This window comes from Rutilus rutilus (assembly GCF_951802725.1).
Source record: "Rutilus rutilus genome assembly, chromosome: 4".
Lineage (NCBI taxonomy): Eukaryota > Metazoa > Chordata > Actinopteri > Cypriniformes > Leuciscidae > Rutilus > Rutilus rutilus.
The window spans coordinates 16,944,629-16,970,432 of NC_140212.1; the positions used below are offsets into that span (position 1 = coordinate 16,944,629).

General features: G+C 41.4%; 1 protein-coding gene across 5 annotated transcripts in view; it reads right to left on the reverse strand.

Moving 5' to 3' along the window:
* Nucleotides 1–25,804, reverse strand: part of kmt2e (lysine (K)-specific methyltransferase 2E) — a 38,423-nt gene that overhangs the window by 4,083 nt on the left and 8,536 nt on the right. Inside the window, exons 2-20 of one of the 5 annotated variants that reach the window (XM_084406668.1) lie at nt 20,715–20,899; nt 15,486–15,597; nt 15,083–15,342; nt 10,591–10,730; nt 9,640–9,818; nt 7,978–8,016; nt 7,669–7,869; nt 7,428–7,558; nt 7,116–7,343; nt 6,616–6,868; nt 5,677–5,775; nt 4,021–4,092; nt 3,379–3,558; nt 2,460–2,786; nt 2,072–2,371; nt 1,709–1,862; nt 1,391–1,617; nt 641–697; nt 81–545 (exon numbers count right to left, since the gene is read on the reverse strand). In XM_084406668.1, the coding sequence (XP_084262794.1) occupies nt 81–545; nt 641–697; nt 1,391–1,617; nt 1,709–1,862; nt 2,072–2,371; nt 2,460–2,786; nt 3,379–3,558; nt 4,021–4,092; nt 5,677–5,775; nt 6,616–6,868; nt 7,116–7,343; nt 7,428–7,558; nt 7,669–7,869; nt 7,978–8,016; nt 9,640–9,818; nt 10,591–10,730; nt 15,083–15,342; nt 15,486–15,597; nt 20,715–20,785 (3,495 nt within the window). In that variant the 5' untranslated portion in view covers nt 20,786–20,899. Of the gene's footprint in view, nt 1–80; nt 546–640; nt 698–1,390; nt 1,618–1,708; nt 1,863–2,071; nt 2,372–2,459; nt 2,787–3,378; nt 3,559–4,020; nt 4,093–5,676; nt 5,776–6,615; nt 6,869–7,115; nt 7,344–7,427; nt 7,559–7,668; nt 7,870–7,977; nt 8,017–9,639; nt 9,819–10,590; nt 10,731–15,082; nt 15,343–15,485; nt 15,598–16,491; nt 16,677–20,714; nt 20,900–25,804 lie in introns of those variants that run through there. The other 4 variants (XM_084406672.1, XM_084406670.1, XM_084406669.1 and 1 more) reach the window with 4 other exon arrangements.

The window sequence follows — 25,804 nt, forward strand, 5'->3', positions numbered from 1 at the left end:
GTTTCTTCAGATGAGATTACCAGATAAAGAATTTGGAAAAAGAAAAAGAAATCATTTTACATTTATACATCAACACAGACCTTTTTCTTCTGTGGGTTCTTTGCAGTGCCTCCCTCCCCTGCACCCTCCCCACTCAATGAGCGGGTAAAGGTCACGCCACTTGCTTCCTCGTTGCAGGGATAGAAGGGTGCCGCTTCACTGAAGGGGCCAGCGGAGGTTGAATCTGGCCTATACGCCCCCATCTCCAAGGTGTGAGAAGGGGTGAGGTCTCTCAGATTAGAGTTCACTGGGGAAAACGAGAGGCCACCTCGGTCTGGACTCTTCATCCAAGGAGGGTAAGATGAGGATGGCGTCTCAGGTGCCGAGGCAGCTTCTGAACCACCACCATCAACCTCGATGCCTTCATCTACTACAGCATCCTGGGGGTCAGCATGGGAGGGCTGAGGACTCAGAGACCCCATAGATTTTGTAGACTCCTGTGGAGCCGAATCAGAGCCCGCATTTCTCACGGTGGGAGATGCCAACAGCGAAGGAGGTCGCTCAACCTGACAAAAGACAACATGATGTGTTAGTTGTGGTGATGAAAAATGCAGCAAAACACTTCTGTAGCAGGTTTAGGATCTTTAAGTAGTGAACTCACATCTTGTGTACTGGGCCTCCGGCTACCATCTGGAGAGCTATCCATAGACGACTCACTCTGAAGATTTAGAGATTTCTTGATCATTTTGTTGCCTTTCACCAAAATAATGCCTCAAATCAATTGGCCAGAAGTGACCAATCATTTTATGACCATCACCATTGGTAATAACTGCGCCCACTTGGCCAATAGCAAAAGTGTTAGTGCCCTCTTGTGTCAATTTAATAAACTATTAACAGCTTTGTCATTGCATAATCCATAAGGTTTCTTTCATCAATATTTTGGTAATCATTTTTATAAAATATTGGGCAAAACATTTTCACTACTTCTCGCTCACAATAACTAGATTAGGGTTCTTCTTAAGTTATATTTTGGGCTTTTTGCCTTTTTTTTGGAAAGAATAGTGCAGAGGAGACAGAAAGCAATGGGAGGAGAGAGGGGAACAGGATCAGAAAAAGGACCTCGAGCTGGGACTTTAACTTGGGTTGTTCAAAACGCTACTGTGCTATATGCCAGAGCACTGTCCACAAGGCTTTAATTATTATTATATTATTTTTTTAAGTATCGTTTTACAGAGATTACACTCACAAACAGCAATTTCTAATAATTAAATATTTTAAGTATATTTTAAGCACAGAATTATATTCATTCTACAAATTTCCATCAAGATTTTATTGTTATTGAAATTTCAGGCATATCTACAGCAACAACACTGGGCACTTAAAGTCAACAACTTTGCAGACGTGGTCTTACCTCTTGTGGCAGAGGGTGGTTGGGAATCTGCAAGGGTGTTGAGGGCTCAGTACTGGGTTCCTCTGGTCGTGGTCGAGGAGGCGTGGCTAGCAGCAGGGGTGTGCCTGGTGCATCTGTCGACTCTGTTCGGGTTGGGGTGGCACAAGGAGACCCGTATGGGGTGGAAGTCTCCGACATACAGGGATCGAGCGGACATAAGCGTCTTTTCTTCAACGGGGTAGGCAATTCTGCAAGCATACGGACAGAGTAAGATTGAAAACGGCTTTAGACAAGCTTTAAGAAAATGAACTTTCAGTTGGACAATGACTGCTGACCAACCTGGTAGAGAGCAACTGCCGTTGAGGGGTAGAGGGCTGTAGGACTCGCCGTTTATAGAGGGGCTGAGAGGGCTCTCACTAGGTATCAGCAGAGAAGGGCACCCTCCACCTGGGCTGGTGGAACCCTCCTCTTCTAAAGCTTGCTTCAGCCAACGCTACACAAAACACATGGAGTTAGACCAGAAACTTGCTAGCCTGAATATAAACGCTTCAATGTGAATATTAAAGTGGGTCTGAGCTGAAATTAGATTTTTTTTTATATCATCCACCAGGTGACTATTTTATCTTTCGAGAGGCAAAAATCAATGATGAGCAATATCAATATGTTACTTGCTGACATTTCTGTATAATGCAGCAATTTTACCTTCTTGCAGGAGCCAGTAGTAGGTGGTGTTTCGGGCATTTCTCTCGAGCGTCGCCGTCCCGTGGGCACTCCGGGAGTGCTGGGGCTGCGGTTGGCTAGAAAAGGAGAGGAGAAGCGGACGTAGTGTTTGGGCGTGCTGTAGACATGTGAGCTGCAGGCCATGCCCGGTAAAGAGTTCAGCTGTGTGGCCAAGACCTCAGGATCACTACTGATCCGCAACGGCCTCTCAGGCGGAGGTTCCGGGGTCCGCGAAGCTCCCTGCTCCTGTTTATCAACACCCATCCATTCGCTCACTAAGTGCTGTCGGGAAAGAGAATACGCAGTTATAAAACTCACAACAGACAGCTGTGACATGCATTTTATGGAAGCTAATGGGGAGGAATTCTACCTTTTTAGTTTTGGGGTACTTCTGTCCACTGCGGCATGCTGGGGCGGGTGAGCCGCTGTGTGGTGGGCTGGTGTCAGGGGCATGTGGCGGGGGAGCTTCAACCTCAGGGGCCGAGGGCATCTCTCCATCAAGAGTCTCTGCTGTTAAGGGCTCTAAAGCCTCACCAGGGGAATTAGGTGGCAAGTCGGAGCAGGCGCTGACCGTGCGCGTTCGCCGCCTCTGCTGTCCGATGTGAGTGCGGTTCCGCGAGAAGCTTTTTCTCTGTTTGTTACGGCTCACCTTTGCTGGCTTCAGACCAGGCTCCTCCTTTACTACCTCTAGCATGGGCTAAAGGTCAAAACAATGAACGATTGTTTGAATACTTACAATTAGGAGGAATAAACACACTTACAAAAAATATAATTTCCTTACATACACTACAGTTCAACAGTTTGGGGTTAATTTTTAGTTGCTGAAATAAATAAATACTTTTATTCAGCAAGGACGCATTAAACTTATCAAAAGTGACAGTGAAGACATTTATAATGTTACAAAAGATTTCTATATTAATCAAAAGCTGTTCTTTTAAAATGTAAGTTTCTATACATCAAAGAGTTCTGAAAGAGTACTGTGATACAATCATTTTCAACATTGATAACAAGAAATGTGAAAACTCATATTTGCCATCACACAAATGAATAACATTTTAAAATAGAAAACAGTTATTTTAAATTGTACTAATATTTCACAATATTACTGTTTTTATTTTATTTTAGTTCAAATAAATGGATATAACATTAAAAGTTCCAAAAGTACCAAAAGACGTGGTTCATCGAGTAACTGCTGTTCGTGTGACTCGATGTCAAGCTAGTCAGATTCAGTTGAAACGCACCATGGATTTAGCAATTCTTGCATGTGTGCATCATTGAAGGTTACGTACCTGTAACAGGACAGGAGGTTCAGCCTCAGGTGTAGTAGGGGGCTCTTCCTTAATGTCGCTGCGTCCACCAATCTCCCCTTTAGTGCCGATCCTCTCTAACGCTTGCTCCCTCCGCTTTTCTCTCTTCTCCATACGAGCAAACGCCTGCAGAATGGCCTCCATCTTCCTCTCTTCACGTGTCTACATGATTGACAGACAGAAAGAAAGGAGGAAAGAAGACAACAGAGAAAGGTTGAGTCTATTTTCTGGCTGACAGTTGGGAACCCAGCTAGCCACTTAGTGCAATCAGCAGGCCATAGCCAGCAGCAAAGGCGGGAAAAGAGAGAAATGGGACACTTCTCTTCTACTCAAGAGGAAATATAAGACACCCCCAGGGTGTGAGAGGTGGCATGTATGTGTGTGTGTGTGACAGTTTCTGTACTCTCTCATGTCCTACCAAAAAGATCGGCAACAAATACCACACGAGGGTGTCTTCAGGTGGGCCATGTTGAGTGACTGAGGGTCGCATGCCTGGACTTCAGTCTCAGCATGGGGTCAGTGAGCACAGGACAGTGAGGTTAGTGTGTGGGTTCTCCTGTACAGTAACAGGCAGGGGAGTGGGTTGGGTTGGGGGTTGTTCAGGATATGAAGGGGTAGGTTTACCTCCTTGTTTCTCAGAGCTCTGCAGCAGGAAGCCCCTGCGCTGTGACGATGGGACTCCTCTGCCGGGCTGCCCTGAATGGTGCCGAAAGAGACAGCCATCAGGGTTTAAACACACACAGGCCTCCAGCTTGCTCACACCCCCATGCACACACTCATACGTATCAGCCTAGTTCTTATTGTATGGGTAGTGTGGTTGGGGTTTAGAGCTTCAGTATGGGCATACCACCGAAAGGTTGCCGGTTTCTGGGCTGGAAGAATTGACAATGCTCCAGTCTTTAAACAAAAAAATCCCTAACGTCTGAAATGGGGGGCGAGATAATTTCCTCACCAACAAACTAGACTGGCGGGAACAAAAATTCAATGCGGTCTTTTGGAAGTGTCTGCTGCAAAATACATTCTATTTGAGCTACTCAAGTTAGTAGAGGACTCAAATAAGATTTTAAGATTTAAGATTTGTCCTGTTGCAGCAGGAAAAAAAAAAAGAAAGCTTAGGGAATTTCCACAAATAATGCAGCAGTCACTATTAATTTATCCAGATAACACAACGTTGTTTATAGAAATTAGCTATTTCCTGCATTTTTATGTTAACGGAATTTCAGGATTGGTTGTCTGTTTTATTTTCCTGAATATTCCAGCAGTTGCTGCCAACTTAATGTTCAGAGCCTGTTTTTCACACATTTTCCCATCTCCCTTTAACCATTCATGGCAAGCAAACAACAAAACACCACACACAGTAATGGCCACATCAAAACATTCACATAAAACATACATGTTAAGTGAGAGAGTTACTACACTCTCTAAGGTTGATCACAATCTACTATGTAACCAACAGCCAAAGCGATAACACAACCAGACAGCTCCATGCACGTTGGTCCGTGCATTACTAGGGTTAAAATTAAGTTTCATTAAGTAAAACAATTCCCTGTTAGGATCTTTGCAAATTTACAGTTGTGTGACTTTGTAATTTATACCCTAACATATTTTGAACGTAAAGTTTTTTTTTTGTTGTTCAGGATTGTTGAATTTTGGAAGGAAGCGGTTTTGAATAGATGCTTGATTACACATAAATGGTAGTAAACGTGCTTTTAATGTAATTTTGACTGAAGAACAAATATTTAGGGGAATACCACAAAAGTGGGTTCTATGTTAACATGTAAAATCAACTCCTAATGACATGCATTGTGCTCAAGTAATTTCAGAATTTCAAACACGCCAATATTCCAGTTAAGCGTGATCTCTCACTACTAACATGGTCTTGACATTTAGTCAGAGGAAAGAGATGATTGCAGAAGAAATACATGGTCTAGTTCTTAACGTCCCATCGTGGAAACCAAATAGGCTCCATAAAAGATGAAGAATGAAAAAGAAAGACAAAGCAACAAGGATGAGTGCCCTCGTGTTACCCTCCAGGAGGTTAAACTACACAGCGACAGGAACAGAGAAGCGGTGGCGGCAGCAGCAATATTAGCAGGAGGTTTATAGGGGGTGGAGGGGGGAAGAAAGGAATGGTGGAGCATTCTGGGAGCTGCCCAAATCACCACACAGACCTGGGAGGCAGAACGAGGAGGGGAAAAAGACAGGGTGGGAGTGAGGGCAGTAGCGTTTCCATGGCGACCGTGGTTGCCATAGCTGTCATTTTCCCCTGGAAGCACTTACCATCTTCCTCCTCCTTTCTGCAATCTGCTCCTCTGACTCCATCTCTACTTCATTGCTAACGGAGGTTTTGTCTTCTAGATCCTCTATTAACTCAGGATCCTGCAAGAGGGGGAGAGGGGCCTTTATCATAGCCTGGCTACAGACCAGAGAGGAGCATTAGAGAGGGAGAGAAAGTGTGGGAAGGGTCGATTCGCGCCCAAATTGTGGCCGAGATCTTGGGTCAGGCGGATCATATTGTACTTAAGGGAATCTGTGCATCTACTAAACAGATCAGAGCGGATTTATGTCAGCATTGTGGACAACTCTTCCAGGATGTGCTGAAATTTACGGTCTTACGAGCACCAGGATGGCAGGGAGTTACGAGTGTGGATTCTTTCACGCTTTCACAGCGTGGCAAACAAGCAAGATTTAATATTCTGCCATCCGCCACCATTGAAATATAGGAACATAAGAGCAAAACAATGAGGAAATATGTTTTCTGGTGATCAGACACTGTAGTTAAGGCCAGAAAGGAGATGTGGATGAGTAAATAGACCATTAGAATGTCTGAAAATATCCAAAGAAAGAATCATGCACAGATTAATACACAAGGATATTTTTTTTACATGCAAACATAAAGGGTTTTTCGACCTTTATAGATGACGGGACCCCCCCCACCCAGACTCTCAGCCAACCCAGGGACGCCGAATAGATTACAAAAAGCTAGATTTTCTCAGTTAATAACTAATAATACCTTTTATCAAAACATTAATATAACATTAATATTATTTAATGCTTCTAAGATTTTTAGTTTGAAAGCATATTGAAAACATCAAATTCTTCTCCTAGGACCTTGCAGTACCTTTCATGGATGAAGACAGGTGTGTAGATTTTCATTTAAACTTTTGAGGATAAGTATGAGATTGATTTCACTGACAGCATTGTGCAGGTCTATCGTACCTGATTGTTAGATATGGAGAGCCGGAGAGGAGAGAGTTTTCTCGGTTTGCCGTCATTGAGCGTTTTCCCCTTGGACCCATCACAGTCCATCGTGAGGTTCTGGTTCTGTCCGCTCTCGTCACGCGGAGGCTCTTTGTCCTTGCGGCAACGCCGTCGTGTGCTAGAGCCCAGATTCTCCGTGGGTTCCAAGTTATGCTTGAGCACAGGGCATTCCGGATTGCCTTTCAAACACGCACAGTCCACCTTATATTTACTACCAAACAAGACATGGAAAAAAGAAACAGAGGAAAAGTGTGAACAGGACTGGAGGACTGATTCTTCACAAGCCGAATGGTTGTAAAAACAGTAAGGCCGTATTTATGGGCTGGATCGGCACAGGGTGGAACAGTTAAGCAACGAGAGCAGTTTGGCCCGACGGTGGAAAAACAGCTAAATATTCCAGGTAGAAGTGTCATTACACAAGGTAATAGGTGATACTCAGCCTTGGCGCGTGTGCTTACCAGCTGCTGTAGTCATAATCAAAGCCAATGGTGATCTCGCTCCCTTTGGAGATGGACCTCAGAGAGTAAATGTATAAATGCAGCATGCCGTCCTCGATCACGTGCCGCACCTCAGCATTGGGGGTGCAGGAGCGACGGATGAACCGGGCCTCATTCCCGAAGCTCCGTGCGTCCACGCACATTTCCAAACCGTCAAACTTAGAGTAGAACAATACAAAAGGGTACGGCCTGCGAACAAAACAACAGCATAAACAAAAATACACAGCAGAATATAAAATAAACGTTCAGAGGCACAACGTGGCCTTTCAATACCTTTTAAAGAAGTAGCCATTGGCCTCAAACTGTTGTCGTAGCATGACCTTCCCTCTGTACTCGATTATGAGCGAATCGGCAGCCAAGTCCCGCGCAGCCTTCAGAATGCGCTTGTTCTTCTGTACGTGACTCTGAGAGGGAAAAAAAAAATCAGAGTGATTTTGTTGAACAAGGCCACACACAACGCACCAAAAACCAGACCAATATTGTGGTAGAATTTGTATTTATGAGTTTATAATACCTCTACAGGTGGTTTGAAGGCTGCGGTGTGTGTATTGTAGGCTAGCGTTTTGCCATCTCTGGCTTCTTTGACTCTTAGCAGTAGCTGCACTTCTTCACTGTACTGGTTACTGCTGGCTTCCTCATAGCGCTCCATCCAGGACTTCATCTTATTCTCCCAAAGAGAGGGAGGATCTGTCGGCTCACACTCTGGAGCTGAGCCCTGAGGACGCACATAGGCACAAGATGGTAAACATGCAGCCTAAGCATCTGTAACACACATTTTAATAGCTATTTGTGAGTTGTATTTTGACAGCTGTAGAGCACCCACCTTCACTCTAGATGATTTTCTAGAGCCTTCACGGAATGACTGAAAGACAGAAACAAGCCGATATCAGACTTTAAAGCAAGTGTAGTAACCCTTTGAAATTACATGATATTCGGTGATATTCAATTAAGACACAGATACAGGACAGGGCTAAATTTTACATATTTAAAATTTACTACGGTTTAAAAGTTTGGGGTCAAAATTATTCAACAAGTATGCAATAAATTATAATGATTTCTGAAGGATCATGTGACACTGAACACTGGAGTAATGACAGGAATAAATTACATTTTAAAATATATCAAAATAGAAAAGAGTGATTTAAATTAGTAATCATATTTAACAACTGCTCTTTTTACTTGTATTTTTGATCAAATAAATGCTGATGGTAAAAACTTTTCAAAAAAAATCTCACTGACTCCAAACTTATGAATGGTTGTGTATACCACAATGTAGTCAGTACATCTATAGTTAGTACACTTCTCACTTTAGATCCTTATCGAATAAGACAATTAAAATTGATAAAGTAAAGAAAAGAAAATCACATTTGCTTGTTTATGCTAAAAGTAGAGATGCACCGATTACAATTTTCTAGGCCGATTCCGATTTCCGATTTTTCATTGAGTTTGACCTGCCGATACCGATTTTAGCCGATTCCGATTAAATTTTTTTCTAACCACTTTACAGCACACACAAATATTTATTTTCGATCTTTTCTTTAACCCTTTCACGCGTAAGTTTCAAATATTCTAACTGACACCCCCACCCCAGAGTGAGTTTTTTCAAGGCGAACGTTCCCTTTAATGTTTCCATGGCGACGCGTCACGCGATACACGCAGCCACAATAATACTGTATGACAGATATGTGTCGCTTTTATTTCGCTTTTCCTTTTTTATTCAAAATATTCACAAACTTGCTTACCATGTCATCAACTAGCCTATCTGATATTCCGATTCTCAAATACGTGTAAGTGAGTGTGTTTGGTCGTTTAAAAACCTTTATAAATAATCTTGATCTATAACATGAGATGGGCGCCGCAATATTGTCCTGTCAGTCGGATTTACAGCACATAAATTCATCAGTTTCTCCCGAAATAAATGCAAGAACTGAGAAGAATAGAGTAAACTTTATAGTTAACGTTACTTCTACTAACTATGTTTGTCTGATATGAATAACACATGTCGGCAAATTATATTTGAATAGATTGTTATTGCTGCTTCCACAGACATCAGTGTGTATTTTACAAACTCCAAATGTATTGTTTTACTCGTGCTTATGTGTATTTAAATATCTGAAACCTAAAATAAACATTATGAGGAGGTTGAAAACACTGCTTAGTTGACTATGACAGCGCTGAACCGCTGAACGCGTCCGACTCTGGCTCAGCGCCAGCCAACGCGCGAAAGCACAGTTTGAATCTGGCAGTTATGCGACGTCACTAAATGTGGCACCGTACTCTCAGGGGCACAGAAATAAAAATCCCATAGACCGTACCGCTCAAAAGGTTAATCATGCGGCGCCCGAGTGCATTTGGCCAGCATAAAATCGGCATATGTCAGACTGACCGGCCGGTCGCCGGTCATGGCCGATCACGTGAAAATCGGCCAATTCCGGTCACCAGCCGATCAATCGGTGCATCTCTAGCTAAAAGTGTTGATTCAGACCTTCTTGGCCCTGGCTGTAGCCTGGGGCTCCTTTTCTCCGCTCTTCTTTCGTTTCTTTTCAGTCTGTTTGTGGCCGAGACGTGCTGTTGTGAGCGTTATGCTGGTGGGGGTGTGCTGAAACGCTGTGTACAGCTCTAGTGGAACCTCATCCCCACTTTCTGTAGCACTGGTGTCCCCGTCTGCAACAATGACACCCAGTATATGAGTTTGTATACCAAATCCAACCCCTAAACCATCATAGTACCATTGACATTTAACCCTCAACCTTAATTATAAAATAATGCCTGTCTGAACTAGTGCTTGTCAAACAGGGTTTTTTTTTAATTAAATTTTTTATGATCATGATATTTTTTAAGCTTCTGGCGGTTTAACAGTAAATCATGTTTATTTTCCTTTATTGTGGCTTATTTTACTGTCAGAAGTACAGAGAATATAAAAACATTAAGGACAAATACAAATTTACTTTTAAAAATGGTGGTAAGCAAATCAATTCATAAAACTAACAATTTAGTATGGCGGTATTTTGAAAATACATATCGTTTGCAAAACTGAAACCAGTTTACCGCCCAGAACTAGTTTGACCAGACACTATTGCCCTCAAAGCAGTTTGACATTGAATCAAACTGCAGTTGTATTGGCCAACCATCTCCAGCAGGTGGCATTAGAGTTGGAGAGCTTACTAAATCTCTAGTAATGATTGACAACACTACAGGAGAGCTTCTTATAGAATTGCCTGTACAGATTTAAGGAGGGTAAAGGTTTATATTTCATGTTATACAAAGGCTCATGTGATCATGTATCCATCCATATAGTGTTTATATACAGTGTAAGTCATCAGACTCTAAAGATGCTTTGTCTACAGCTGAACTGTGGGAAAAAGCAGTAGTGGCATTGTTTCTGTGGGAGAGGTTGAACGTGTCTGTAGGTGTGTTTGTTTTTGTGAAAACTCACCAGACATGTTCTCTCTCTTCCTGGTTTGCAGTAGGATGGCGTGCTCTCGGTCCAGCGTGCGTGGCTGACAGCGCTCACACAGGTAGGTCTCGGGAATGTGCTGCCGGTCGATCCCCATGCAGTCTATGTGCTGCCACACACTAACACACAAAGCCAAAGAAAGATGCGGGTGAGAAGTTACTCTCTCTTGGTATTATCTGACTGTGAACAAAGTGACTGACAGATCTCACTATTCAAACATTCGATCAACTGCCTGAACGTGTATTAACAACAGTTTATCTACACACAGAATTCCCAGCACTTTTAAATGTCTTGTTGACAGCACTAATCTCAAACAAAGAATGTGATCTGAACTCAGCAAACATTAATGTCACCATTTAGAGAGCGGAAAGCAGGTAACGCTGCTTCAAAAGAATAAAGCTACAAAACCAAAATAGATTTTCAAGAGCATTTTCTACCTGTAGTGTGGTCTTTTTTTAAACGGTGTATAAAAAACACAGTCTACTGTCCAATTACATTAAATACTTGACAAAAAGACTTTCTATATAGAAAGATGGTGCACTCATATTACTTATGAATGGGAGAAAGTCATTGCATCACTGCAGCTGCCGTTAGAAGCTCCGGTTGTTATAGAAACAACAGTCAACTCGAGCTTAGGGCTGTACATATGCAATGGCTGGTCTAGCCTGAAAAATACGCTTTTTTTAAACACGATTTAACACATAAGAAACAACATTTATGGGAGAGTTCATGTCAGATTTAGTTGCGGATTTGAAATATGTTATTTAATTGTGAGTTCAGCAAGCAATTTTGGAGATTACGGGATTCCCCCGTTCAAGTAGATAAGATTTGGTCTTGGATGCCAGAAATAGCTGACCTGGGGTGTTGCAAATATGGCTGTTCAAATATGAACAGACTTTCCTTGTAAAGGATATTTCTGTAAGGCATATTATATTATGGATATATTACTCAAATTCAACATCAAGCTAGTGTAAGACTGGAAAAACTGTTCTCTCAGAGAGCTGCCCTCTCTTCCCAAGGAAATTAACATTTGAACTTACTCTTGTGCACCAAGTCTCACCTCAGAATCATCCTAATCTACATCTCTTGCCCTCTTCCCCCATTCCTTTTCTCTCACGCTGTGATCACCAAAATTCACCCAAGAATCTATATGGTTTAATGTGAATAATTATCATACAGTATTACACATGTTTGGTATCATTTGAAATGTCTCATTCCCAAAGAAGTAAAACAAAAGGTAATAACGTTTTTAAGAGTTTAGAGATAACTCACACACAGAGGAGTCTTCCAGGCAAATGGCATCCTGCTCTCAAAGGTGTAAACTCTGAACTCTGTTAGCAAATGTTTACATCTGAAAAGAGGTTTCCGCCTTGATCTGAGTATTTAGGGAGATGCTGAAGAAGGCTCGTGGCGATTTGTAGCTCAAATTAGCCCGTGATGCAGAGAGTGGCCAAGACTCTCAGCATCATGTATTTTATAATGTCAGGTTCGCATCTTCTCTCTTTATTCCAGAGCATTTGATGTTTTGTATTTATTATCTTTGAACTGATTATGAAATTGGCATTATACATTTACCTGACATAATATTACATTTTATTTTATTCCGACTGACTCTGAAATTGTTTTCCCAAGTAGATTAAACGGATTCGTATGTTACCGCAAGTTTTGCGTCAGATTAGTAAAAACTAATATTTGCCACTAATTCAAGTGTACGTGTTTTGCAAAGACAAGAAGTGAATTTCCGTTTAGGGCAGCAAAAGTGCTGCTTGACCAACCTAAATCTGGTTGTGTCTTACCTCTGTTTTAATTTAATGTTGCTTTAGATAAGTGTACCTGGGAAACCACGGCATGGCCAATCCAAAGCTATTATAAGACAAGTAAAGTTGGTCAGCTTATATCTGTAGTAGTGGCCATACCTCTACTGAAGTAAACGTTACTTTAATTTCAAGTGTATGCTATCACGGGAGCTATACCAAAGTATCTTTCATTGTGCAAGCGTGAATGCGACCGATCTCAGGTATATAGCAGTTACCTCTGTTTAGTGACCGAAGCTGGCGAGCTTGTGATCGTGAGACCCACATTAAACAAGGCGTGAGGATCTCTGAGCGACATAGCTTCCTAATATGAACAATCAAAAGTATTGCTAAATTATATAACTGACAAATAACCAATTGGCAATCTAACTTAAATTCGAGGTCGTGATAAAATTGAGTCAGATATAAAATGGAGTCAGATAAAAGCTTAAATGGAATTAAATTACTTTGCCACGCGGAAAGACAGTAACACGCAGAGACCTTCACCCGTTCTGGCGGAAACCCCCATTTGGACCGATAAATGGGCTTACACTAGAAAACAAGAAAATAACGTACAAAATTACATGATGAAGGGTTTGCTGAAATGCTTTTAAAATAGGGTCTGGTTACTATGTTAGATTGTATAGCTTTTCTACCAACTTAAAATACATTTTTACCCTACACCTGGGGCATATCTGTCCCTTTGTGGCATCTTTGCCTTAGGCTAGCAGTGATAGTCAGTGTTACACGGTGGCCGCATACGTCGCTGGCCCACCATGGTAAAGCAATTAAAGCCATTTAGTTCAGTTAGAGAACAGACACTACAATTAAAAACTGAACACGTCTGCTCAATGCAGCGTGAGCCGAAAGAGAGTCGCAGCACAGATCAGCAGTAGAAGTCAGATTTCATTTATCACATGACGAGAGTGAAGTGAACTGACTGACAAGACGATGGCAGAGTATTTAGTTTCAAAGTGAAATGTAAAAGTGCCTATTTGGCAAAACTTTGGATTGAAACCCAATGCTAATAGGGAATCTTAACATTAATTAGGTATTCTGTAAATGTCACTTCTAATTTACAAGTATACCACAAGAATGAGGCAGCCGTGCTTTTTCATTTTGTTAATAAAAGTTCTGTTTACGATAAGCTATGTATTAATATTGTCATTGTACTGTTTTGTTGTTGTGTTTTTCCATTCATTTCTACATTACTAGACTCTGTACAGGACCCACCAGTTGTACTGCATGATTTTTTCAATAACAGGTCTTGTCTCAAGCAGGGCTCCAGACAGCGACCAAATGGTCACATTTTGTGACCTTTTCTCCTGCCGATGCGACTATATTTTGTTAAGACATTGTACTGGTGCCACCACCATGTTGCCCAAGTAATAAGAGCTGCCATTTCTGTTGCATATAAGAAACATCAATGGTAAACAAAATGAAAGTGGATAGAAACTGCACTACTCGTTAGAGCTGCGCTGAGCGGACAGTTTATCAGCTCTAAGCAATAATAGAAAGTGCAGCGAGAGCTCAGAACAGGTTTACTTGTGGGCTGATCTCGATCCCACAACACTGTTGCTGCTACACATCGCTGGAAGTTCCAGTGAGAAAGCGTTTGAATTCACTGCAGTATTAATAACGTCGCTGCGAGATCTAGTGAGAAGCATTCAAATTCAGTACAGAAATCTCTTTAATAAACCATAGATATCACATCAAACAGCGCTGACATGGAAACCAGGAGAATCATTGTGCAATGAACAAACAAGTTATAGAAGGCTTTTCAATCCACAAATCACCAACACCGACTAATTAGCCATTTCCACTCCCTAACATTATGGAAAAGTAGGAATAGTCACAAAAACTTTTCTTCGAATTGTGACTGAATTACACAGAAAGCAAGTAAAGAGCGATCCTTTTATAATCACCGAAGCTGTCGGTCAGTTCAGTATGATACTATAGAAGAACAATGGTACATTTAATAAGAGTATTAAAATGATGTTTTTGCACGTTACTGTTGTTAATACAAGTTAATTTCAAGTACAGTACTTTACTGTCCAATATACAAATGTAATATTATTAGTAACTGCACTTATTAAATGCAAAACAATAGCAATTTTATGATTAAAAATCCCCCAGCGCTACCAAATCAGGTGCTGATGCCACCATCTGTAGAACTTAGTGGCACCGGTGCTTCTGCTCTCAAATGTTAGTCTGCCCTGCTTTGCTTTTAATAGTACATATAGCAATATGGACATTATTACCATACATATGGGCCATTTTTGTCCTCATCTATCCTATTTCTGACATATACAGCTCTCTACTACCCAGAATCAAATATTATGTTAAAAAAACAACAACAAAAACTTACATTTAAATACATAATTCAATTAATATTTAAAATAATATAAATTACATCTATCCTACATTTAAAATATCTGGGACATTTTTTTCACCCTGTGGCATCCTTGCCCTCTTAACTGCTTTGGACCCAACAGTAGTACTTTACATGATTCTTTATAACAGACCTTGTGTCATGACCTAGTGATTTCCACAGCATTTTTAGACACTTCAAGCTAGATAGGCTGGGTTTTAAAACACAGCCATGAACTTCATAATTACACATATAGACTAGACGTAGTTTGGACATGTCAAATTGGCATCAAGGTGTGTGGTCCCACCTGCACTTGTCGCAGCATATCATGTAGCCATCGTCATGGGTGAAGCCGCAGATGCAGCGTGTGATGTCAGCACCGTAGCTGCCGTCTTCCGAGGTGCTGAGCGTGGTGCCACGCGACGCCTCGTCCTGCCCGCCGGGCACGAACAAGTTCTCGCCTGGCCGGCCCGCGGGCACAAACAAAGCCTCTCCTGGTCGGATCAGCACCGAGGGAGGCGGGGATGCCGGTGGGGTGGGTGGGGGTCGCGCCCCATAATTATGGTCCTGTCAAAGAGCGCGAGAGGAAGAACCATTAGAAAGTCGTTAAGCATAAGCAGGATCAGATAACACAGAATGTAGATAAGCAGGTCAAGGCTCTAAGGGCGTGGAAGTGCAGCAAGGTGTGTTTGTTGGGGGATGATACTTACGGCGTAAGGCAGACCGATGTAGCCGTGGGAGTGGTGGGAGCTGCTGCTGTAAATCTGGTGAGGGTAGCTGGACTTCTCAACTACCACAGAGCTCGCCTCCACAGATTCTGGTCTACTCCATATACACAAACACACAGAGGGAAAAAAAAGAGAGACGGGAATGAGGAACAAGCCTGACAAGGCGTGAGTTTTTAAAGTATACAAAAAAAAAAAAAAAAAAAAAAACAGGTTTGACGGCAGTGGAACAAAAGGGAAAGGAAGAACAAAGCTTGCTAGGAGAAGTTCATTCACCTACGAATCAGTTTTGTTGTTGTTGCATCAGCCAATACATATTTTAGCACAACACAGAACATGATAGACCTCAGTAGTGACCTGCTATCTGTACACACGTGTGTGTGTCCTGTCATGCCCTCAAATGGCTGGACGCGACTTGTAGAAAGTGAAACAACAGGATCACGCGTCTCTAATCTCACAGTTAAGTCTGTCACAAAACCCAAACCCTATCTGTTCCACACAAACATGCCCAATGAAAGGGCCCTTGATTCCACATCGTTTTAAAAGCGAATGAAATGAATGGAGGATTTAGAGTAAAACCAGAAAGGGCAGGAGTGTTTGGCGTATGAAATTGGCTGCAAAGGGGCCTTTAATGCCAAGTTTCATTGGCAGAAACCGCAAAAAAGGACACATACAGAAAGATGGAAACTTACAGTCAGATTTATAATCGCGTATATAAACATTACAGTGATTTTCTCACACAAAAACTGTCAAGGTCACGTAGCCACTTTAATACCAGTATAGAAACATATTAGACGCTTAACCTGACACCAGTGCACTCACATAAACAACGGTTACAGAGTAATTTGCATATCACTACCTTTCTGCAGATGAAGCAAGCATGTGTTGCTTTCAATTTGAGATGACACAAAAACAAGCACATGCATACTTCAAAGGTATCATACTCCTTAATAAAACAGGAAGATCTCCCAAAAAAGGTGCCAAAACTTACCACAAATCACAGAGCCTGCGGAGTAAAAAGCAAATGTGCGAATGTCCGTATGCGTTTCTCTTTCCTGTTTTTGTTGTATTCTCACTTATCTCCCAGTCATGTCTCACTGCAAGCGGAGAGAGACTGTACCTGCTCCTCACATTCACCTCGTGCTGTCTTGTCCCTACCTCACGCTCACACTTCCTGATTCAGTTGGTGCTTGCAGCTAACTGTCAAAGTGAAAGTGTGGGAACTGCTGAGGGGCGGACCCTTTAGAAAAAGAGTGTGTGTGTGTGTCTGCACGAGTCAAATGAGAACAAGAGCTCTTACGAAAAAAAACGGCCCTCCCAGGCAGGCGATAAATGATTAGCAGGTTTTTATTGATGCCTTTGCATTACGGTGTGGTTTTCGCGATAAGATTATCAATGCGGGGCAGGTGACAGGCCGGGGGATTTCCTGCGTATCAGTGACAATAAACTCTAGTGTCTTTACTAAAAATCAGCCGCATCTCTCAGCAGGAGGACGACTTTAAACAGGGGGCAAGACAAAAGGAGACAGAGAGAAGGTGTTTGAGGAGGTGCAATGACAGAGAGGGAGGTTTGACAGACTGAAAAACAAAACAAAAATCAAATTACCCATAAATACACAATTAAACCGTAACATTATTTTGAGCCCATAAAAGAACTGACACCCGGGTGCAAAGTTTTAGACGTTTTTCCTCTTAAACTTCAATATCCAATGGCAGCTAACAAAGTTTTTGGAAAGTCAGTATCTTTGGTGACTAAATTAACACTGTGTCCTAACCAGACCCAATGCAAGACTGTTGCCATCTTCCTTGACTATTTCATGGCTGCACAATATATAAAAATATCGCAAATGTATATATCGCGATGTGCATATCGCAACGGCTTGCAATAACTGGGGTCATGAACAAAAGACAAAGAGAAAATCACTCACTGCTCTTGGCTAAACAACTTTTGTAGCTTTAATAAGAATCAGTATATATATTTAATTCATACAGTGAAAACTAAGCAGTGTTTATTTTTACATTTGATTATTCCGTTTCTCTTGTTAAATAAACTTAATGTAGGCCTACCTGAAACCCTAAACCCTGTGGTTTACACTGATGTTAAAATAACACTTCTTATGCTACAGTAAAACACTGCTGTTCACTTTCAGAAGTCGTAGGGATGTTTTCTTCTCACAAAAAGAATGTGAAACAGGCATGTAGGTTATATAATTTTAAATATATTTTAAAGATAATTCATTTAAGTTTATTTTACACACTTTAAGCATTATCATATCGCATATCGAATATCGCATTATTTAATGAGTTATCGCATACCGTAATTTTCAGCCCTGGCGGGTAACAAGTTAAAATACTATAAAAAAGCAATTTAAAAACCTATATATAATGTTTTTAAAATTAGATTTAGATAAAAACCCTTAAATGTTTCAGTGTTAAGCAAGGACTGATACGAGCACGTTGCAATGCAAGTCACTTTGGATAAAAGTGTTTGCCCGGTTCATAAATGTAAATGTATATGTCATCGCTAATGACCGGTCAAAATGGGTTGGGGTTAAATGGCACAAGGTTGAATGACAATATAAAAAATAAAAAACATCTAATAACAATCTTAATCTGGAAATATCATCGCAGCACAGCACACGATGGTATTGCACTTTGTGTCACATAAACCACATAAAAAATCTGTACAAAACTGTTCACAGAGAGAAAAAGAGCTGAAAACATGAAAGACGGAAAAGACAGGACAGAGTGTGGAGTGTAATTGAAGCTCCAATTAAAAGTAACTGGTATGCATGTGCTAATCATAGCCCACCGCTCCAGAGACGGCTTAATATGGAATAGACACAATCCACACACACACACACACACACACACCTGTTGAGAGAGAGTGGGGCGACGGATAGCAGGGTTCCTATACATTTTCAATTTCAAAATTACATTCTTTTCCAGACTCAAATTTCCAAACCTATCTGTAGATTTTTCAGACCATACTTAACATAAATGGTTCATACACTATTATATCTTCAAATAGTTTTTTCATTGGTTTTCATGTTGTGAGTTATGTGATAACATGCGCTTAGATTATGAGAAGAACCTAAAACGCTTTATAACCTGCATATATTCACCTCTGACACATCAGCTTGAAAGCACAGCAATGATCATTCGCTGCTTCATCTGCTGCTGGTTTGAGTGGCACATGCATTTATTGAGGTTCAAAAGAGAGTCACTTAAGTCACCCTGTGGTGAAAATCAAGATTTTAATGTTGTTTATACGTCTATGTGGCGTTTTTAATATGCTTTAAGACAAACCATGTGCAAATGCATAAGTCAACAGCATTGCTGAGTAATTTCTCCTTAAAACTGCAGTGAACCAAAGACAGCCTCAAATCGTGGTTTGAAATCGCTGGTGTTTCTGACGTCACAAACTACCTTATAACCAATCACGTCAATGTGTGATCGTCAACAGGTTGATCTCTGAGCTGGTGTGAGTGAGTGGAGGCGGGGCTAATTCATAGAACAGCGTACATATTACATACGCTACCCAGACATGCAAACACGCAAGTTGCATGTGTGTCATGTGAGGGTAATTCACAGCAGACAGCGTCCATCTAGAGGTCCATCTAGAGCTGGACGAGGTTTAGAGGGATTACAGCAGCTGTTTCAGGTCCAATGGCATTTTAACGGACTATCTGTTGACATCACAGTGATGCACAATGCCTGGTAACCATGACAACCTCTGCCGCAGGCTCGGGGTGGGCTGACCCTGACTGAGGAGTAATGTCAGGAACAAGAAAAAAAAAAAGAAGCCGTGTATGAGACGTGCGACACTCGTAGGAGATCTGGCGTTGCGTCGACCACCATGTAAGACCACTCATTTTTTTGTTTCTGGTTTAGTGGCAGGTGGAGATCCTTCTTAAAGCTTGTTAGAGCCTTGTGGAATAAATCTGCGGTATGCAGACAGGCGTACGGATGTGCCCGAAAAAGACTAAAACCCAGACGGACGTAAAGCTACGCGGCAGCACGGCCTCTTAAGCAGGCTAAAGCTCCAGGGCCCAGCTGTCACTCAGCCGGTCGCCATGACAACAGGCCCTGCGCAGTGCAGGAGAGAGCGCCATGGCAACACAAAGTGACGAGGCAACGGGACGGAGCTCGGCATTTAAAGAGAAACACACTGCGTTCATTCAAGCGCATGCTGCAGAGGGGAGGGTCTGCTGCTGTACGCCACGTGATGCAGTCTACTAACTAGACGTCTAACAGCCGTGTTTCCTGCACTGAAACTAACAGACAAAGCTGATGAATGGTAGCCTAATATAGAAATAAAACAATAAAAGGACATGCTTGCTGATGCTACAAATACCAAACTGCAAACCAAAGCTCATTCTGAATGCAATTCAACAGTTTATTTTACAGTGTCCTTGTTACACATTACATCAAGCACAATTTATAGTAATGACTATAATATGTACAATTACATGCAACTAACTCTAAACTTCACCCTAACCCTAGAGTACATGTAGCTCATTTATTATTTCTCAGTATTGTATAATTACACTAACACAGACACCTTAAAATAAAGTATAACCTATTTTTTTAAAGGGACAGTACACCTAAAATGACAACAGCGACATTGCCTTAAACTTTTGTCATTTTATTATTGCAAAAGAAAAAGAAATTAATTCAGGGATTTGGTTCAATTCATCAGTTGTTGATTGGATGTTGAGATGAGCGACGGCAGATGAACGTGAGCTTGCCGGGACGCAATTTAAGCAAACAATGTGATTGAAGAAGTTCTGGACGAATTCTCATTTCATGCTGACTTCAAGCCTTTTATTACTCTTTAAAATGTTCCATTCCTCACACAAAAGCTTTTGTATGCTTTCAGAGGTCTTACAGATCACTTGTATGGTGTTTATGAGTTTCTCAATAACATTTTTGGACCTTAACAACTCCAGCCTCCATCTACTTTCATTATTTGGAGAAGGGCAACCGCTAAATAAGTTCTGTTCCACTGAAAGAGCACGTTTCTGATGAGAAAGTTACAGAAAGATGAGAGAACGGAAGCGGGTGGTGGAAAGAAAAATCACACTACAGATGCGCTTCCCTCTGCTGATGCAACCAGAAAAAGAACAAAATGAAACAAAAGGTAGTGATGAGTCAATATGAAAGGACAGAGAGAGAGAGAGAGAGAGAGAGAGAGAGAGAGAGAGAGACTCACTCTGAGCCTGCAGCCATGTCCAGGTACGAGGTGTTGGCCGTGTCCACCCCTACTGGGATGACTATGCTCATGACGTTCTGTGCTGGGAGTCTCTTGTCCTACTGAGTCCAGAGCACAGCAATCCAAAACACTGAGGCATGTCAGCCACAGCACTCATTGCACACATCTAAGTGCATCCACAAGGCCTGCAAAGAGATGGAGAGAAAAACACAGTTAGAGTTTGACATTCAACCAGACTCCAGACAAATGAACACGTGACGGGGGCATTATTAATGGACACTTCGCACAAATAGTGTACATATTACAAACTCTGGGTCATTTCAGTTAGTATTGTAAACAACAGGATGTGATACTTCGCAAGGAGTAGCTATGATTCATAGCACGAACATGAGGCCATTGTTGGCTCGGAGACATAATATTATTCTTGCAGGCATCAAGGGCACTGGTTAACATATGTTCATTTCTAATGGAAAAACATCAAAAGACAGGGCTTTAACTTGATGGTTTGTGCTTCAACATGATTTGGGTGAAGTTGCTTGGCTCCTAAAAAAAAAAAAAAATCTGTGTTTGAACATGTCTTTTGTATAACAAGGGAGGGGGAAGTGAAGATTGTGTGGCAAAACCGTGTCCAATAACAGAGCTCGACCTTTGTAGAAACAACAAACAGGGTGCAGTGACTGCGCATGGACACAAGGGGGCGCAGTTGCATGCTTGGTCACATCCAACATGAAAGTGTGTGAGAAAGAGAGAGAGAGAGAGAGAGAGAGAGAGAGAGAGAGAGAGAGAGAGAGAGAGAGAGAGAGAGAGAGAGAGAGAGAGAGAGAGAGAGAGAGAGAGAGAGAGAGAGAGAGAGAGAGAGAGAACAACATGGAGGCAGCTTTTATATTTTCCGCTCATCCATAAACGTCCATTGAATGCTCACATCGTGAACGAACACAAAGATGTGTCGTTGCGGCACTGCTCGTGAGAGGATTTAATGTGAACATGGTGGAGGCCAAAAGAACGGATGGAAAGATTAATGATTAAGCGCTGTATGTGTCGGGCAGAGCGAGACGAAGAGATGCCGCTCTGTGGATAGAGGAGGGAGGAGGCAATGATGGACAGCAAAAGACAGCCGCAACAGCCAATCAGAGGCTTCCCTTGCAAGTAACGTTTTAATCCTGGTCAGAGGGGCTAAATATGTCACACTGGCATACTTCTCCTGGAACAACAAACAGGGTGGCGACAAAGGAATTAAAGTGTGTGTGTGTGTGTGTGTGTGTGTGTGTGTGTGTTGTGGTGATAAGTGGGATTAGAGGAGGGGCCAGATGCTGGGACATACAGTCTACAGATGAAACCTGGATTTTGGCGAGACTGTTCAGCTACTAACAAAAGAGGATGGAGGAAGACTAGTAAAGTAGTATTGCGCCAACAGGACCTAAAATATATAAAAGATAAACACAATTTATATGTACCGAAAAAAATAATATATATATATATATATATATATATATATATATATATAAAAATAAATAATTCCCTTCTTCTGGATACTGTATTTTAAAGTCTTCATGAAATCAAAATTGACCCCATTTACTTTATTAGCACATAGTCTTTTGGTGAACAATTAATATGCAACAATTAATAAGTTTATACATATCAACTACGTATAATTTATACAGATTATACATAATCTTTAATCAACATCTGAAAATGTGCTTCTGCTCTGGATGACGTCAGTTTGAAGGCTTGGGTTGAATATCAATAAATGCTTATGGTATACAAATAATAACCGTGAAAATAAAGATAATAACCGTGTAAAATCCAAATAAATGTATCAGATGAAAAGGGTTTCTGAAACAATGTTTTTCATGCTTTTTCAGTGAACCATAACCAACTATTGCACATGCACCTGTGGGACTAGTCCTTAAGACACTATGGGGCGGTTTCCCGGACAGAGATTAGGCCTAGTCCTGGACTAAAATGGCCTTTTAAACCAGATTAACAGACATCTGCTTTCTATGTCATGGTTTTAAATAGTCCTAGACTTGGTCTAGTCCAGAGTTTAATAAGATGATTTCCTGGAGGAAGACTAGAGCTACTCCAGGACTAAATTGAGGCTTAAATTAAACCTACCAGAAGGCAGCTTTAACTTCAGATTAACGATGCGTTTCAATGACGACATCCATTACTCGGACTATTTCAGTGAAGATCAATATATACACATGTATTTGTGTATGTGTAATATGCGTGTGTGTATGTAGGCCTATATTAAGCTAGCAAGCTAGTAGGAACTGAGAAACTTCACTTCCCTGGCCTCAAGAGTCGCATTGGCAACTGACTAGCGTCCTTGTTAGCATGTCTGTCTTCCATACTGGAGACCCTGGTTTGAATCCTGCTCGCAGTGGGCCGAGTAGGAAACTTTGCGTTTGCTCACAATATTTTTGTAAAAGTTAAGTTTCTCAAGGGACAAAAAATATGAGAGAACACAAAAGCATTGTTGACAATTAACTTTATAGGCAACCTCTGTCATGCTAATTCAGATTAGCACAGTTGGTTTTAAATTAATTGGTTTATTTTAGTTCAGGACTCTATAGTCCAGGTGTTCGTAATCTGTACTTAATTGTTTCAGTTAGGCACTTTTAAGCCACGATTAACTAAAGAAAAACTAAATCACAGACCTGTGAGTGATTGCACTTTTCTTTTTACTAGATCATTTTTCCACATAATATGATACATGCATCATCATTATTATTATTTTTAAATACTACCATTTTAATATCTGCAATTAAAAACATCTAAAATAACAATTTTACCCACATTAGGAATTTGCTAGACAAGTGTTAATTTGGGAATTTGCATACTAGGACTGTGATCCAGATCACTGCAAATAAACAAAACATGGACTGACATGCCCGCGCACAACACACACCTTGACCAGCCTTAACATGCCCCCTTTAGACACACACACACACACACTAACACTCCCCTATGAGGGTGGCACATCTTCTGCTCACTGTTTGGAAATAAACTACAATGAGACTGTCATCTGCTCGTGTGGCATGTTGGAGAACAGAACTATCAGACTGTGTGTGATCTGTGATGTGTGCGAGACACGTGTGCGCCCTTATGTGGAGCATAAAGACTAGAGAGAGGCTATAAATCAGTCCAGAGACTCGCAGAGATGACAGCTGTCAGCTTCGGGGGTTAATTAATAGGAATCTGACGATGTGTGTCGGTTAGTGTGTGATTTACTCTGTAGGCACCTACAGTTCTCCCATTTTTGGCCATGTCAGGTCGCTTTCACAAGCGCAATGGGTCTGATATATTGCGGATGTTTCGACTGCTGTGAAAAATGAATGGAGTTTCACAGCTCTTGAAAAAGCACAGTAAATAATCTCTCTGGTCCAAACCTAGAGACCTGCCTTGCTGCCTTTTGTGTAGTCTTTTAAGGCAGTATCCTGACTGAACTGGAACGTAATAAGTGACCGATTTGGAATGCTCTACATAGGCAGCATTATGACACACAAATGGAAACTAAGAGACGCCACTATACATTGATTTCAATAAAGTTTAAGTGCAGGCAAAACACAGAGCACACAAATAACATTTTTTATTATTTTATATATATATACACACACACACTCTTGTACATTTATCTTTATGAGGACATTCATTGACACAATGCAATCTCTAGCCGCTTACCCTAACCTTACCCATTCACAAGTAAGTGCCTAACCCGAACCCTTACCCTAAACCTACCCTTAACCTAATTATAACCTTATCCCTAAAACCAAGTCTTGACCCTCAAACAGGTCTTTAAAGGGGTCTCAGAAAGTGAGGACTGATGTCCAAAGCCAAAATGTCCTCACTCCAATGGTCTAAAACTCAAACTGGTCCTCGCAAAGATAGTTGTACAAGTACACACACACACACACACACAGTACATAAATGTGGATTTACAAAATAGTTTTTTGATGCAGGGAAAAACTCACCCTACACTTTATTTTTTAACAGTTTACCAGAAAAAAAAAACTTTAAAAAAAACGGCCTCAGGTCACATTCACTGCTGTTGTTATTTAATAGACCCAATAATAAAAATGATTGTTTTTAATTATTACAATAATTTATTCAATAATAAAAACAAATCAATGAAGAAAGACTACTATATTAATACTACTGTGGTGTAAAATAAGAAATAGGCTAATAATAATAATTAGTCAACAGTAAAATGACAATGCCAATATTCATGGCTTTTAAGGATAACCAAACCAAAACAAATTAGTGATTAGCTGTTGATGCGACAGTGTTGTAAGTGTAATACGTACCCACAAAAAGTACGTCTTACGGGAATTGGTTTTTGCAGCAGGGTCTCCAATTCTTAAGCTTGCTGCAAATTGCAGACCCTGCTGCAAAAACCAATTCCTGTAAGACGTACTGGGCACAGATGCCTTAAAATGCCCCCTAGGTAGGCAGCTTCAGCTTGCTACACTGTGGAACAGAGCTTAAGTTACCATGTCCTCTTCTCAAAGACGTGACAAACACAGGAAGAGGGTGAAAGAGAGACAACATTGTACAGTGTAATAAACCCATTTCCCTTAGAAAGCATACGGTGGTCTCTTTCCAGCTTTCTCACACAGAGTCTGTTCTTCTTGGCCTCAGCAGCCAATCCTGCCGTCAATGCTTAGGAATGCACGCGTGCGCACTGCCTCACTGAGTGTACACACACACACACACAGAGATAACTAACCACAACATACTTCCTCTGAATGCCCAGACGTACCCTTTCTTTACTCTCAAACAGATTCAACAGTGCCCCCCCTCCTCCTCCTTCCTCCCTCCCTCAAAAATGCAAAGCGGGGGTGTGAAAAAAATCTAGTACAGTAGAGCATTCTTGGGTAAATCAGAGCATTCAGACTGCCTCCGACACTCCCATTTCCTTTAGCAAAACTGTCTGCCACTCATAAGGGGAGAGAGAGAGAGAGAGAGAGAGAGAGAGAGAGAGAGAGAGAGAGAGAGAGAGAGAGAGAGAGAGAGAGAGAGAGCTCCTGCCCTACCCGGATTTCTTTCCCTCCCCTCTGCACTTCCTAAATAAACCCTGGACACTCAAA